Here is a 17,711-nt window from a genome sequence, read left to right as displayed (position 1 = left end):
CTTGCCAGAACGCACGTCGCTAAATACACCCTTCAACTGAAGACAGGTACATATAGAAATGTTCTGGACGACAATTGTGAATATAGTTTTAAAAATCCGTGATAAGAAACTTGTCAAAGGTGTAAAATATAGTCTTAAAAATTTCATTTCTGACTAAGTGTCTTATAAGTTTAAGAAAACTTTATTTATGGTGTGCATGTAAAATTTTCGTTTTTTAAAATGTGATCAATAAATGCCTTAAACTGTGTCTATCTCAAGATGGCCTCAAGTTTTAAAGCATGCAAGGAATCTGGTACAAGGCACTACATCCTGCAAGAAAACCTACAAGGTAGTTTTTTTATGATGCTCTGAAGCCGACACCTATACTCTTACGCTTAATGTCTCGAACTCACTCCTTTGTTTCATAAAGGGCCACTTTCCACCGCCTTCAAAATTTTGTTTCTATATATTAACGGCCAAATCAAAACATAGTTTTTCACTCCTCTCACCACACTCACAAAAATATCTCCCACACCCTCCTCAACCACCATGCTCATACAAACTACTCTCCCCTTTGCATGCACTCCAAGAAGTGTTCCCCACCGCATGCTGCCACCGAAATGTGTCCTCTCAGTGTCGCCGCCATCGAAAGCGCGGAGGGCCCACTCATTGCCGCCGGAAAAGTTAGAGGTTTTCAGGTCGCTGGAAGGGTGGGCTTCGCAGTGTGTCCTTCCGCTGCTGAAACCCGTGGAAAAAAGCTGGCAACCCGAGAGTTTCGTTCCCGATCCATCGTTGCCGTTTGAAGAGTTCATGGAGGAGGTGAAGGCTCTTCGCGATCGAACGAAGGAGCTATCTGACGAGTACTTCTTGGTGCTGGTCGGTGACATGATTACTGAGGAAGCTCTTCCCACTTACCAGACCATAATGAACAGCCTCGACGGCGTGAAAGACGAGTGCGGAACAAGCCCAAGCCCGTGGGCCGTGTGGACTCGGGCCTGGTCCGCGGAAGAGAACAGACATGGGGATTTGCTGAGAACATACTTGTATCTTTCTGGTCGTGTTAACATGAACATGATTGAAAAGACCATTCATTACCTCATTGCTGCAGGCATGGTAAGTATAACAGGAAACTTTCTTATCATTATTTCAAAAGATTTGAAATTTGAAATTTAAAATATATAAATATATATATATATTCCAAGTTAAAAATTGTAGTTGAATTTCGAATGAGCATAGGATGTTCCATTTATGTTTTTGTTTGGACTGTGTAGGACCCTGGTTTTGAGAACAACCCATATCTGGGGTACGTATACACGTCATTCCAAGAGCGAGCCACGTTCGTGTCACATGGTAACACTGCAAGGCTCGCAAAGGAGGGTGGTGATCCTGTGCTGGCGCGCATATGCGGAACCATTGCTGCAGATGAGAAAAGACACGAGAAAGCGTACTCGAGGATCGTGGAGAAGCTTCTAGAAGTGGATCCGACGGGAACAATGGTGGCAATAGGAAGCATGATGGAGAAAAAGATCACCATGCCGGCGCATCTTATGTACGATGGGGAGGACCCCAGGCTATTCGAGCACTACGCTGCAGTGGCGCAACGTGTGGGAGTGTACACGGTGAATGACTACGCAGACATCTTGGAGTTCCTGATCGGACGGTGGAGATTGGAGAAGGTGGAGGGTTTGAGAGAGGAGGGAAAGAGGGCACAGGATTACGTGTGTGGGTTAGCACCGAGGATTAGGAAGCTGCAAGAACGTGCTGAGGAGCGAGCGCGAAAGATGAAACCTCGTAGCATTAAGTTCAGCTGGATCTTCCATAAAGAGCTGCAGTTGTGAGATTTGAGTTGAAACGCTAGCCATGTGATGCTTCAAATTTGACCCAACAACACGATATTTAGTTGGTGTGTTCTATTTATACTCGTAATAAATAGGAATGAAGAAGTAAGGTCAGTGTTGCTTGTAATAGACCTCCTTGTAAGAAAAATTATCTGTAGTGTTTGATTTGAATAAGACTCCTAAGTCATTAAAGCATCCCACATGAACCCAAGAGTTAGTTGAGTTTCTAAGTTTCATTTTTAATATAAATATATAATATCTAAAATAATAAACACACAAAATGAAATATCTAAAATAATTAACAGACAAAATTAAACATCATCGGATGAATTATCCAGATTCTTGAAGTATTGTCTATAGTTTGAAGATTAAAAATCCGTCACGATTTTGTCTGTAAAGTGCATTGGAGAGTGGAAAAAAAATATATTTAAACTGCACTTTATTTTAATTCTTAACTAATATAAGATTATTGGTGTAATAGAATAAGAAGTAAAATGTAATAAAATTATTTTGAAATGTATTTTTAACGCAGGTAGTCATAACTGCTGTGGTTGGTGTGAGGGTTGGTTCCATAGATTGATTGCTGGTGAAAATTGATTTGTATTGTACCTATGATTGCTAGAAAAAAATGATACTGTTACTTTCAAGAGTAACTTTTATGAAAAGAATAGTAAGATATGTTCTTCATTTTCTTAATTTTAAGAAGTCAGTTGAACTGAACTATCACTGATTATTTTTTTTTTAGTTTTTTAAAATACAAAATGAGAATCTTGTTAAATTTGTTAATTTTAAGATTTAATTGTTTTCTATTTCATTCATAGAAATGAAAGTGAAATAATATTAAGAATCAAATGATAAAGAAATAGAAAGATATGTATAATGAATGATATTCATTTAATATTAGAGTTAGAAGTTAGATCCACTTGTTTATCTATGTTAACTAAAGCTTATACTAAATTTTCAAATTTCAGAACTTTTACAAGCACAATCAAAATTTTATAAGATTATACTTAAATTTCAGAGCTTTTACAAGCACACAATCAAAATAGTAAAAATCAAAATATTAAAAGTAAAATTCAATATATTAAATCTTGAATCATACAAGATTTTATTAGTAGTGTTGTATTACTAAGTTATATCAGAAAAACCTATTTAGAAGTCTTAAGATTAAAATTAAATTGAGGGAATGAAAACAATATCATTTAGACAGGATATACATATAAGAAAATAAATATCCATATGAACATCTATGTTTTCTTTCGATCATAGTATTAATACCAAAATTTAAACAAAGACAAATTTAAAAACAATTTTCAACTTAGTTTGGACACTCTCCCTCTTAAAAGAATAAACGATTTAAAAAACTTTGGTTTTTATTTAGTGTAAAATAATTAAGAAATAAGAGATTTATTTAGATATTAATCTATATTTTTAATGGATTAATATTGTATTTTAACTGGTTAAATTCACTTACTAGTAAAATTCACATATTAAAACAGAAGAATCAAAAACATTTAATTGAACTTAAATGATTTTAATGCATTAAAAATTTCCTTCTTATAAGTATAATAGAACGTTTTAACATATACAAAAAATCTTTTAATCAATTAAAAAATTATTTATCACCGAGAAAGTTTTAATATATATTTTAAATAAGTTTTTTAACTCCAATTTTAAATGAAAGAGAAAATTTACTATAATTTCTAATCAATACAAGACATTCTAAAATACTTATATAATGTCAATCTTTAAATTCTTAAAAAAAATGGTTGAGTTCATTAAATATATGAATCACAACTCTAACCGTATAAAAAAGTTCACATTTAGTAAGTATTTACAATTTTTTGTGCAGTAAATATTTGTTTTATAGAGAAAAGAAGTCATTTAGAAAGAATGAACAAATATTTATAATTTTTTGCATAGTAAATAACAATTTAAATATAGAACCTATTCATCCATGAGATTAGTTACCTTTAACAACGCGATGTTCCCACATCTTTTATATATCTTTTATATATATATATATATATATATATATATATATATATATATATATATATATATATATATATATATATATATATATAATTTGAATTAAACTCAATTAAAAGTTAAAACTAGAAATCCATTATCAGAACAATCCATATGCAAAACATTCCGATTCATGCTTCTTCTAATTTACCCCATTAATCTTAATATCATTTCATTTGTATGGATTCAATAAGTTATAAAGTGGTTAAGAATATCTTTTTATTTTAAAATTTGCAAATAATTGAGATATCTTTCTAAAAGTATGATAAATTATTAGTGTAAATTAAGAATATATATATATATATATATATATATATTATTTTGATATTAAATTCTCGATAATGTCATGCTTTTCTAATGTAATTTTTTGTTTTTTATAAAAATATTATTGAATTATGTACATAGTGGGAAAAAAGCTACTTTGAACCATTAAGTAGACATCAGTCTGGGAGGCCGAATATACTCCAGCTCAGTAAACGTAGTGCAAATGGCGTGAAGACCTTGAACCACTTGATATCTGTCAACAAATTAATCCGAGTATACTCCAGCCTGATAAGTCTTTAAGGTACGCACGATAATTAACGATAGATGAGCAATGTTGAAACATAAGCAAAGGTGCTTAGCGATAGAGGACATCACGAGCACATGGTTAACCGAGGTAGAAGTCGAAGTGGCTTCAACCCAGGGGTAAAGAACGTCTTTGCTGAAAAATAATATAGATTATTCGTAAATAGGATCTGTGCTGGAAGATGGAGCGAATTAAACTAATTAAACATAGTTAACAAACCCTAAAATTAGCTAAACACAAACCCTAGGCCCATAGGGCTAGACCCATTAAACTAGTAAAAAAGGTATTATTCATGAGGTAAAGATTCTATTATGATCTTATTTTACTCTTATCATTTATTGCTCTGATATTGACTTGAGCGACGGAGTGACTTTGCAGGCTCCCCCACCAGGTTGGTATCCCCTAATTAGTGAAAGACATTTTGGCTTACAAGGGTGGACATAAAAGAGAAGAAAGTGAATGCGTTTGACTTGAAACCCCTTGGCTCTGATACAACTTGTGTTCACTCAAGTATGTCTTTACTCGGCAGGAACAAATAGTGTATATATATATATATATATATATATATATATATATATATATATATATATTGTAAGAATGAAAAATAAAACAAAATAATTTATACTTATTTAATATAAACATAAGAGGGAGAGAAGCTTTTAATTCGAAAAAAAATAATTAAACTCACATCCTACATCTATTATGTATGAGTATGAGTAAATATTTTTAAATTAAGTATAAGATAGGATGTGTATGAATATATTCACACTATCGTGTCTCCGTCCGCCTCTGTTCTCATCTTCTTCTTTGTCTAGAACCTTTATCTAATACAACTAATCTAAAATAATTATAGTAACTTTACTCAAATTCTTAATTTTGTAACTTATTTTTAAAATACACTCTTAAGTAATTTTACTATTTTATAATTATTTAATCTTTATCCAATATTGATATTTGATATTATGAAAACATATGTATAATTTTGATATTAAATTCTTGGCAACGCATTGTTGTTTAATGTGATTAAATTAATATTTAAAATAGTAAAAAAAAAAATTACGGATAACCATATCTTAAGAATGAAAATAAAACAAAAAAGTTTATACTTATTTAATACAAAAACAAGATGGAAATAAAATAATTAAACTCACATCCTTCCTTCCCACATCAATAGTGTTTTGTCCTATTACTATATGTGTATAGTTGATGAAGAGTATTAAATAAGTTGTCAAAAACAATTTAAAATACATGTACTAACAAGACTTACTTCTTGGGATAAAAAGTGTTATCAATAAATGTCTTAAAGGCGTATCTGTCCTTGCAGATGGCCTTAAAAGCTCTGTCTGAATATGTATCCAATTTTGCTTACCATGTCTTCCAAGAAAACCCTAAATAAGTACCCTACACTCACTGGCCTAATTTCACCAATGTACTTGTTGTAGTAATAAAAAAAGTACTTGATCCAGTTAAAATTTTTAACCTGTTGTTAATTAATAGTTTACACTTTTTAATTAAAAATTAAAATAAAATCATTTAAAAAATTTAATTTTGTATATTATATTGTTTTTAAGGTATCAACATATAATGATATTTTAATTTAAATAATTAACATTCATATATTAAGTTTGATTAGAAACATTAATTAATTAATAAAACTTTTAAAAAATATATATGCTTATAGTATGTTTTAAATGAGACGAATTAAGAATTAAAAAGGACTAACTTATTTTGTCACTCTGTACTTTACACATAAGAGTCACATTCCACTGTCTTTAAAATTTATCTCATACACATATATTTTTGTTAAATAATTATTTTTAATTTTTAAAAACAGTTAAATTGAAATAAATAATTATTTAAAAGGTAAAATGATTGAATAAGTTAAATTGAAAAAGCATTACTTAAAAATTTAAATAATAAAATATTTATTTTAATTTAAAAATTAATTAAATTTAAATAAATCACTTAAACCATAATAATAACTACAACTAACTATCTATCTATCGATCTAACTATCTATATATATATATATATATATATATATATATATATATATATATATATATATATAATTTCACTTATAAAATTACACATGACAAAAACAAAGGGTCGTATAATTATTTCTATCCTGACACATATACCTAATTTTTTCTAGTGCACGTCATTACATCATGCAGATATAAACTATTCTTTTTATATTTGCTCACATTCTAAGAACTGTCTCACATTCAAAGAATTGTTGATCACATTCTGAGAACTTTCTCACATGCAAAGAATCGTTTAACGCTGCAGTATCTTTATTGGATAGTTATTGGTTATAAAATTGAAATGTGAATCTTATAAAATTTCTCCATTTAAGCATTGAAAAAAAAATGAAATCTTAAAAAAATTGTGAAATATACACACACATATATATATATATATATATATATATATATATATATATATATATATATATATAGCTACCCGACACAATATTATAATTAATTATGTGTATTAGCATGCCTAAATATGTCCAACAGTTGAATATATCTAGATGAACCGTCGGGATAAAACAATATTTGTGTGATACATGATAGAAATTCACGGACAATATTTATATGTTAATATATGCTTCATATTGATATTAATAGGTCTAAAAAATTATAAATATACATGATTACATGAAGTATGATCCATCAATTATCACTTTTACCAACAAAATATTCACTCAAAATCTTTTATTGACTTGAATGTCAGAGAATTTTTATAGGTGAATTTTCCTCTCTCTTTAATTTAGAACTGGATTACACGCCTTCAATTAAGTTAGTCAACCTCAGAGACCACTCGGCTAAATGGTATAAGAACATTTGACGTTCACTGTGGGGTCCTAGTAGAAATACTTCTCGACAATCACGAGTGCATGGTGTAGACGCACGATCAAACTCACACATCTACTTCTTCAGTACTTGACATGGATCCACAAACCATCAACACGATCAAGATCCATTTGAAGAGACTCCTCAATAAAAGCAAGGAAGATCTCCAACAAGTGCTTGCTGGAATACAAGAGATAAAACAAAAGATCGACAAAGATCTAGAAACCTGCTTGGACCATATACCCACCCATCACCAACAGTAGTTGCAAGCTTTGAATCAAATGTTAGCCAAATTGGATAGAGAATGCTTTATCCATTGATCAAGGACATGATGCCCATCCCCATATTCGATGTGAGTGGTTGAATCCATAATAGCTCGTACCGTCCAATTGCAAAAAAAGGAGCACACAAATTGCGACAACCAGGTTTCTCCCTACAAGCAAAAGGAGAGAACGAAAGTTGTCCAATCACAAAAAAATTTCCCCCTCACCTAAAATTCAAGAGTGAGTTTCTGAGAGTCACCATTCAACCCATGGTCAGAGAGAAGACAATCGTGACTAGCTCGACTTACGCACAATGGTTGACCGTGAATCTTGAGTACAACCTAGAGCTGAGTCAAAGTTAATCAGCGTGATTCAAACAGGAAGGCGACATCAACGGACGAGGATTCTAAAGTATGTTATCAACATATCTCCTTTCGTGTTATCCCTTGAGTTGAGCTAAACACAACCATGCATGCCCTGATTGAAGGTTTGCACTTCACCCCAAATATAAAAAGAGTCCATATTCCAAAGCGAGTTGTCATCAATTTTGAGAAGTACGACAAAACCTCAAACCCAGAAGCACATGTCAAGTCCTATGTCACGTAGGTTAACATCCTTTCTAGACACACAAAAATGCATTGTTGGCATGTTCCCACCACACTTAAGGGACAAGCCTTGGAATGGCACTGCATCAAACTCAATCCATTCGTTCATTCAACACGATATGTGCTATGTTTGCAACACGGTCTGCTGATCATATGTTGGTGGTAGCCTTGTCGATTTGCCTTAAATATGTTGTTCAAAGGGATCATGAACCCCTAAGATAGTTTATTGACCAACTTATGACCACATCTAATGAAGGTCCTAGACTACACCCATAAATTATTATGCATGTTATCATATGTGCACTATAGCCAGGACCATTCCTGGATTCACTCATCAATGATCCACCGGAGAACATGGATAAACTCAGAGTATGAGCTTCTTGTCATATGTCCACAGAGGAAAATTTGAGGAAAAACATTGGGGTCTACTAGACTAAAGGATTCTTCGGACATTCGAGCTTTCAAAACTCGATGACATGGAAAATATGATACACAATGCTTAATGCCAGTCGAGAGACTATATTGCAAAAAGCCTGCGATTTGGAGGTCATCCACCTTCCAAATCCCTTCCCAAATCCGCGAGTAGGAAATCTTAGTAAGAGGTGCAACTACCACCAAAATCAAGGTCATTTTACTTAGGAATGGATCAAGGTTAAAGATTTGATTGAAGAACTTATCCAATCAGTGGCATTCGCTATCTTTTGTACAATGTACTAAACAAGGTCGGGGTTGTGAAGGACGAGTAAATCGGGGACGAGGAAATTGTGGAGGACAACATGGATGACAACAAAAACAAGAAAACCCACCTCCACTAGAACAAAATAATGAGAATCAAATGATCCAACTCTAGATGGTTTGATCTACTAAATTTAATTAGATGATCTAATGGTCATCTATGTATTGAATTTTCAATGATAAGTAACTTTGATGTTTGAATTCACACATGTTATTCGAACATTCTAACATGTGCTTTTGTGCACTTGAGGAATAAGTGAAGTCACAAAGCTTCTAGTTTACTGAGTTGCTAATCCAAATTTGATTTTGTTGATTTGAATTGAACGATTTCATTCTAGAAGTACGCACAATCAAAACACAAAAAACAAGGTATTATTATATAATTGTTATGTGGGATATTGTTTCATTTATTTTCTTAAGTAGAAAAGAAGAAAATATGTTTTGAAGATATTATTAGAGCTTTTCTTATAGTGCGACTTATGCCAAAAAGAAGAAAATGCACACTTTATATTGTAGGTTTTGTAGAATTAATTTGTTAATATCCTATTTCTCTATATTTTTCCTCTCTAATAATTTAGTTTTAGTTTAAATAAATATGTGTTTGTCTTTAATTAATTAGTTTTTTATTGAATGTTTAGAAAAATTGAGTTTTCAGAAAAATGTGATAAAAAAGGTTAATTTGAATAGTATTTTGTTGCATTTAGTTCTCTTTTTTTTAAAACTCCCTTTTTAATAAAATTAGCTTGCTAGGAAGTCCTTATTAATTGGTTGATTTGCATGTTGAACCCTTGACTCCAATTTCTATTTTTCCAAAGTAGTCCATGTGGGTCAAATGCAACTTTGACCAGTCTTTTCCTCTCCAAAATGCACTGCTTCACTAAAGAGATTGATCCATGCTTAGCTTCTGATGAAGGGAGGTACGAACTGTTGATCACAGGAATCATGAACTAATAGGATTTCGTATTTTCTGAATTTTATTTTTTGAGGTTTTTAAGGTATGAATTAGGTTTTGATAAGGGGAGCCCTGGATTGAGCGAGATAAAGAACCATGTGTTGAGAGCTAGGGTAAAGAAAGTGAATTATAAGGGGTTTCCTCTTGTCTAATGAGCATAAAATGACCTTTAGAGATTGGGGTTTTCTCCAGTGTTCTAGGTAGTTTCACTTTGTCAATCACAAGCACAAAGTAGTCGTGATTATGCTAAATGACTTTCCTTTCACCATTTTAATTTCAACACTCTTCTTGATCTCATATATCTCTAAATTTTCAATGAAATACAATGGTTCAATTCAAAGTCTTACTTCCAATTTATGAATTTTGTGTGTTTAAGTTTTGCTTCTATTTTATGTTTTCAAACTTTTATTTCTTATGCTTTTAAATTTCATTTGCGGCTTTTGATGTTTATGCTTCAATTTGTGTTGTTGTAATAGTGTTTACGCAAGGTTTAAAATTGCACATATCAAAGTTTCCTGTAAGACGCATGGAAAAACATAACTTATCCAAGAGAAGTTAGAAAGTGGCTAGTGTTTTAATGCGAAAAGATTTTTGTTGTGGTTCTCAAGGGTGCAGAGTTTTTACTGAGAGATCTTGTTGGTGTAGTGATCACGTGTTCCAATATTATTAGACGTATGAATGGTTTAATTGATTTATTTACGATTTTTTCTCATGGCTCGCGTATCATATGGTCTTTTTAATTTTATGGTGTGTGCATTATATCTAAATTAAGCATGTAGCTTAATGGTTGGGAATAAGCTTCTCTTTGGTATGAGAAAGAGCACAGGTTCAAATCTTGGTTGGCATAGGAATGCCTTGTTTTTATTTTATTGGTTCAAATCATTTGTTGTAATATATTTTGAATATGTACTATAATATTTGTTGGAGCAAAAGTCCAACTCTCTGAATGTTTTGATTGAATGCTTAAATACAACAAAATGTAGAGCTTGAATAGGTCAAGTTCTATTTTATCTTATAAGCAAAAAAAAGATCAATCAGATGATAAGCATAAACCAAAACTTCAAGTCGACAAGTAGGAAGAAAATTCTAAAGCTTAGGTATGTGTGGTAGAGAATGTCTTCATCATCTAGTGTTAAGCAATTCATGCCCAAAATTCAAATGATTCATGCCCAAAGTTCAAGTTTTGTTCAAATATCTCTTTGGATTTGAGCTAAATCTTGTGGAGCTAACGAATATGAACCATCATCCGTATTCTCACACATAATTCCCAACATCACCAGCCTACCACCCGTAAGTGACAATCAAGTGGAGCTAGCCAATACGAGCGTCCCACTCGTATGCTCACACAAGATTTCCAACATTACTAGCCTACCACTAGTGATTGCCACGTGTTTACAATCCATTACAAGCCACCACTCATAAATGGGTCTCAACATGTCTTAAAGCCAAAGCCATCACCATAAGTTGTGTAAATTCCTCAATATCATCAACCTGACCTATATAAGATCAGTACATACTTAACCTTGGTCTTAGGGATTCCATATGCTTCCACGAACCTACTCGCTTGTGATCTAACTCTACGAACCTCCCCGCTCGTACTCAACCTCTACGAACCTCTTCGCTTATAGTCCAACACGCGTGAACACCTGTTATGAATGTCTTCGCTCATAATAGCCTCAAGTTTGAGCACGAAACATACAAACCTCCCCGCTCCTATACCCACACAAGAGTACATCCAATACGAACCTCCTTGTTCGTATTAATCACGCGTTTCCAACTCCATTACGAACCGCCCCGCTCGTAATTTATCCAAGTATATCCCAAACAAAGACCCTCACAACAAGCCATGCAAAACGTACCCTGCCACTATCCTATCGCCTGACGCAACCTAAGCGTCACCAAGTGAAATGGCAGTGCAGACTGCCTGACGGTCTGAACTTGTGGTCGGGCACTTCTCATTCTAGGGCTTCCCCAGTTCTTGCTACCGCTTGGCGATTCACTCTACACCATTAGGCGCTATACTAGTAGTGTGAAACTTATGGTTTTAGGCACTCTAAGGCAATTCCCAACATCCAATCGTTCAATTCTCATACATCCAGAAGTTAAAATGCACATTCTTATACTTCAATATACTCTACATTGCATCATTCCATTATCAATACACATGCATTCGCGACTTGGAACTAAGCCAACACTTGAATTGAACATAGAATCCACATACTCATAAGAAACTCAAAATCAGAAACCAGGGATTTCATACAACTCATGCAAATTATGACTTTCCTCAAACCAACACCTGCACTTGTTCCTTTATTCCAATACTTCAAACCAATTCAAGTTGAACCTCATCACACAATCAAATTTCATTCATTAGGGTTGCAATAATATTAATTTGTCCATTTTCTGCCACTATCACATGTATGAGTCAAAGCAACCCCCAACAAAAACCAAACTCGCAACGATCACAATACAATTCAAAGTGTTGTTGCGCACTGGCCCGTCGCCTGGCGTAGATACTTGCTACCAGGCGATGCTTCAAAATGCATATATAGAGATTAAATCTCTTATCCTACAAGAATTCTAGAATCTCCAGCAAGCAACCCACACATACATTTTTCACAAAAAATCATTCTATTATGTCTCCAATGGTCATACATGCTTAATTAGATTCACACAGCATGGCATTACATCAATTCCTCATCTAAACATCAAACATCAAGTTTCAATATTTTCCCCAATTCCTAAAGTGAACCCTCATGTTGTTCAATCATCAAATTACCAAGATATAATAAAACAATGACAAGTTCAACAATTTGTATCAACAGACGATCAAAATAGGGAAGGAAACATGTAAAACACCCACAAATTCCACATAACTCAACAAAGCGTAGAAACCAGTCAGAGTTTCGCGTGCTCCATAGCGGCCCACGAACACCGCTTGGCAATTTCTGGGAAAAACCCAGAAAATGGCCTCACGCCTCTTATGTTGCTTGGCGGCTCATGAACACTACTAGGCAGTCTTTGGTATATGACACAGATGTCATGCTCCCCACAAAAACCCACACCTCCACATTAAGGATGGCAAATTTCATCCCAAAACACGCAAATGAGGGAAGAAGAGCTGACTTGGACACCATAAATGAAATAAGGGATCAGGCCCAAATCAGAAGCGAGGCCACCAAAAGAAGAGTAAGGGCACGTTAAAACACAAAGATGATCCACCGCACCTTCAAAACTGCTGACTTGGTGTTCAAGAGGGCCCATCTTTGGCAAATCAAAAGTAAATTATCCCCAAAATGGGTGGGGCCTTACAGGGTGAAGAAGGTACTAGGAGGAGGGGCGTACAAACAGGAGACACTTGAAGGTAGCATCATCCTAAGAACATGGAACGCAACCAATTTGCATTTCTATTTCAGCTAAAGCGCATCACTCTAATCACTTGGTTTTATTTTCCTTATTTGAGCATATATGTTCTTAAACTTTTATTTGTTCTATATTTTTCTACCAGAATAAGCATTCTTTACATGAAGAATAACACTAGCCCATTGGGATCTATCTCATTCTACTAGCATTTTCTTCAATATTATGATCCCATCACTCACGTCCACAACAAAGCAGGATGCCACCTGCTAAAACAAAAATAATAAAGTAAGCAGGACGATACCTGCCAAAACAAAATTGATAAAGCATAATGACACCTGCTAAAACAAAAACAAATAAGTAAGCAGGATGATACATGCCAAAAAAACAACGAAGAAAGCAGGATGACACCTGCCAAAACAAAAACGATAAAGTAGGATGACACTTGTCGAAACGAAAACGATAAAGCAGGATGACACTTGCCAAAACAAAAACGATAAAGCAGGACGACACCGGCAAAACAAAAACAGTTTAAGCATAACTACAACTGCAGAACAACACCACCAAAGCACAAAGGAGTTCAAGCGCGTTGCCTAGATTCTGACCTCATTAGCAGATTGAGGGCTAGCAGCCTAAGCGCGTCACCTCATTAGCAAACTGAGGGCTGGAATCTGAACACGTCGCCCAGATTTCGACCTCATCAACAGACTGAGGGCTGGAATCTAAGCACGTCGCCCAAATTCTGACCTCATCAACATACTAAAGGCTGGAATCCAAACATGTCGCCCAAATTCTGACCTCATCAGCACATTGAAAGTGGGAATCTAAGTGCGTCGCCCAAATTCCGAGTTTATCCCTAAAATTGAAAGTTGGAAGATCAACACCAAAGTTTGCAAGATTCAGGTGGCAAAAATAAACAAGAAGAATGCAAAGCAGTATCACTACAATATAGCGTAGGAAGTCAAGTATACACACAGAGCATGAAGTATCCACTACAATATAACAAAAGGAGTCAAATCTAGCACGAAGTACGAAATATCATAGAAGCCAACTAGGGCATAGATCACAAGTTGTACAAAATAGTAAGGACAAAATACAAAAGACGCAATACAATACAAAGCTAAATTTTAATCTTCATCAAGAATATCAACAATCTACCTGTCCACCACCATCTTTGATGATTCAACAAAGAAAAATCTACATCAGAGCACATAACGCGCACTACATCTGTTGTTTCATATGTCAGAGAATCTCCTTATGCAACATCACCATGGCGTTCTTTGTAGAAAAGCAAAAACGCTAGCAAAGTATAGATAAGAGAAAGAAAAAGGCAAAACACAATGTGGCAAAACAATACCAATGTAACGTTTAAGGTTAGCCACTCAATACTCGAACTCTATGAGTTGACAAGTCTCAAACACAACCCCAACTACTCCAACATAAGGCAATATCTTTTCTCGAAGGGTCAAGATCTTCCAGTTGGCGAGGACTTTGGAGGTTAGGCCTTTAGGTCCAATACAAAGGGAAGCCATCAAGTAAAGTGGGGTTGTGTTTCGGGGCCATTATCTTCAAAAACACACTTTTGAAACCTTTATAAGAAGACTAGAATAAAGTCAACAACCCTCGGCCATTCACCGTGCTAAGAGAAGAAAGACAGCAACATAGAAGGAGTCGGAATAATGTCGAAGTGAGAGCATATTATATGGAAACCTTGGATGAACGTCTGACTGTTAGGATGCAGCTGGGTAAGAGATACATTTAACACCGACAACAAGGCTTTCTCGAAGGTAGTGAACGGTAGACAAAGACCAATTTTCTCAAAAATAGTGACATAAATAAAAGTGAACATATGAAGCGTGGGTACTGAATCATCTTGACATACTGGCTCGTCTAATTCACAAGTCCCCACCACAACATCATTCTCATCACTCTTTTATAAGGTGTGTCTCCTTGGGAATAATTTAATATTTTTCTCAGTACCAAGCACCGTATATTCACGCTTAAGGTCCATCTTTGCCCACAGATAAAAAGGGTCGTATGCAATCATAGTTAGAAAAGGGAGGGACAACTCGATAACCAACGTCGGCTGCTTACACAAGGGGACTCTACACTCAAATAACTTAGAAGTCGGACTCCGATGAGGTTGTTCTAAAAATGGGCAAAACCCAGGGAGATGAAAACTAGAAGAAATACAAAACTAGATATCAGAAAATACTGCAATGGCAAAGTTAAAATCACCACACCCAAACCCGCAAACCTAGAAACACAATTAAAGGAGGCAGCCTAAAACGCATAGGTCTAAAACCATCAAAAGCGATGAAAAGCGAAATGAGCAAAATGCAACTAAAACCCAGAGATGCCAAATTTAGTAAAGAGACAGAAAAGCATAAATCGCACACACAATAATGACTCGAAATCAAAGAGAACAACATCCAATCCAACGAAAGAGCAAAGAGGGTGAATGTGGTGAATGTGGTGAATGATGAAGTACCTGGTAAAGAAGCAACGAAAACCAAACTGCAAGCAGTTTTCGAACAGCCACGAGCGTGAGAAAATGGGGGGGGGGGGGGTCGGCTAAGTAGAGTTAACGAAACGTTAGCCAAAAGTTAGGAAAATCTTAGCCGCACACGTGGCCATCAAAACGTTCACAATCACACGCATGGCAAGGTAGGTAAAAGACAATGATAAGCGTGGGAAGCGTGAGGGTTCAGACGACTATGATGCACCTCTCGCATCCCAAGATGGTCAGCTCAAGGTTGAAGGGTTGTGTATCGTCCCACCCTACAGCGTCGGCAACATGGCGTGGTGAATCTCAGGGAAAGGGAAGCCTTGCAGACGAAGCTAATAGCTCGACGTAGGGATGAACAAAACTCCTAAGGAAGCCTCACAGATGAAGCTAGTAGCTCGGCATAGAGACAAGCAGAACTCTTGGACAAGCCTCGCAGACGAAGCTAGTAGCTTGGCGTAAGGACGAGCAGATCTCCTAGAGAAGCCTCGTAGACAAAGTTAATAGCTCGACGTAGGCATGAGCAGATCTCCTAGAGGATTCACATACAACTCGGCGAAAGGACAAGGATGTCTTTTAGAGGAAGACAGACAACTTAGTGATTATCCATCACCTTTATAGGCTGGTAGCTAAGTCAACGAAATACTCGGTTAGACGATGAGTATATTAGGTCGGATAAAGACTAAGCTAGTATGTGGCGAAGGAGGAGATTTGCAGACACCAAGCAACCAAGTGGAAGTGGCTCGTGGGTGGGCCCTAAAAACAACTAAAGGCCCATATAAATCTCCCAAATTTCAGGAAACACTCTCTAAATATCCACAACGTGCTAGTTCTTAGGGTAGTGGAATGATGTAACCGCCAAGCCCCTTCTTTTGGGGAGAAAAAATCCAAAGCAGTTAAAAATGAGCTCTATAAATATGAAGGGCACTTTCAATGTTAGGGGATCGAACTTTTTTGAACAAAAGAAGAGGAAATGAATCATTTCTCTCATTTTGTCCTGGTTAAACAGAAATTTGCCTTTTGACCAAAACAATTATCATATGGTTATCATCTATTCAATTTCTAGACAAATTTGAATTAATCAAGCAAGTGCTACTTAATTCATTGAGTGCCTCACTTATCTCCGAGTATAAACATGTGAGGATTTTATTCTTTTTTTTAATTAAGAAAATAAGTGATTATTGTTATAATTAAGAAAGTTAATGAGAATTTCAACTAAATAACATAATTGAGTTAAACAAATGTTTAAAATTAATCACAAGAAGAGAGACTAGAATTCAAAAAGAACAAATGATTTAAAGTTTATTTTACAAAAATTGAAGAACAACACTTATTGCATAGAACCTCATAATTCACTTAAACTCACAAGAAGATCAACCTAGAAAGTTTGGCCTTCCAAGGGAAAAAAAACAATAAAAAAGAATTATCAAATAAAAAAATAGAAAAGCGATGGTGAATAGTGTAGAACATGGTGTGGTGACTGTTGGAGTGATGGATGTATTTTGTGTTTGTGACCTTCTTTGCTTGTAGGGATTTTTGGATAACTAAATTTGTTTCACAATTGCTATCTTGGGCTTTTACTAATTTAGTCTAAAGTAATATATTTTGTTGCAAATGGTTCAACATGGCAGATGGTCCATTAAAACTTTAAAGAGTCACACAATCTAATGTTCAGCACACTAGACAATCAAGTGGTCCACACATTAACAATCTAGTGGTCAACACATCAGACGGTTTAGTGATTCACTAGACTTGTCATGAACTACCTTAGCTATCCAATCTTTAGAACACTTTATTTTTTTATTAAGCTCAAAATCCTATCTTCTCAAAATTACTGAAATAATCACTAAATCAAACTTCTAGTATCGTTCATAGGTCCATTAGATCGTTTATCATTGTATCAACTATAAACAATATATGAACTTGTTTATACTTTAGTTGGACAAAACACATTAGAATGTTCAAAAAACATGAATGAATTTGGACACTTATCATCAAAATTCAACACTTAGATGG

General features: G+C 34.7%; 1 protein-coding gene across 1 annotated transcript; it reads left to right on the top strand.

Annotated features, from left to right (window-relative positions):
* Nucleotides 1-299: 299 nt before the first annotated feature.
* Nucleotides 300-2,017, top strand: LOC114193988 (stearoyl-[acyl-carrier-protein] 9-desaturase 6, chloroplastic-like). Its single transcript, XM_028084003.1, has 2 exons — nt 300-1,092; nt 1,251-2,017. Exons 1-2 carry the CDS (start codon nt 529-531, stop codon nt 1,815-1,817), a joined length of 1,131 nt encoding a protein of 376 aa, XP_027939804.1. The 5' UTR covers nt 300-528; the 3' UTR covers nt 1,818-2,017.
* The last annotated feature ends 15,694 nt before the right edge of the window (nt 2,018-17,711 follow it).

This window comes from Vigna unguiculata, chromosome 8 (assembly GCF_004118075.2).
Source record: "Vigna unguiculata cultivar IT97K-499-35 chromosome 8, ASM411807v1, whole genome shotgun sequence".
Classification (NCBI taxonomy): Eukaryota; Viridiplantae; Streptophyta; class Magnoliopsida; order Fabales; family Fabaceae; genus Vigna; species Vigna unguiculata.
Note: the sequence above shows the minus strand (reverse complement) of the source record. Positions and strands in the feature narration are given on the sequence as shown.

Coding starts and splice junctions, on each gene's coding strand:
- LOC114193988 (XM_028084003.1), top strand. CDS start 529: ATGCTCATACAAACTACTCTCCCCTTTGCATGCACTCCAAGAAGTGTT. Junction 1,093..1,250: donor ACCTCATTGCTGCAGGCATG/GTAAGTATAACA, acceptor TGGACTGTGTAG/GACCCTGGTTTTGAGAACAA.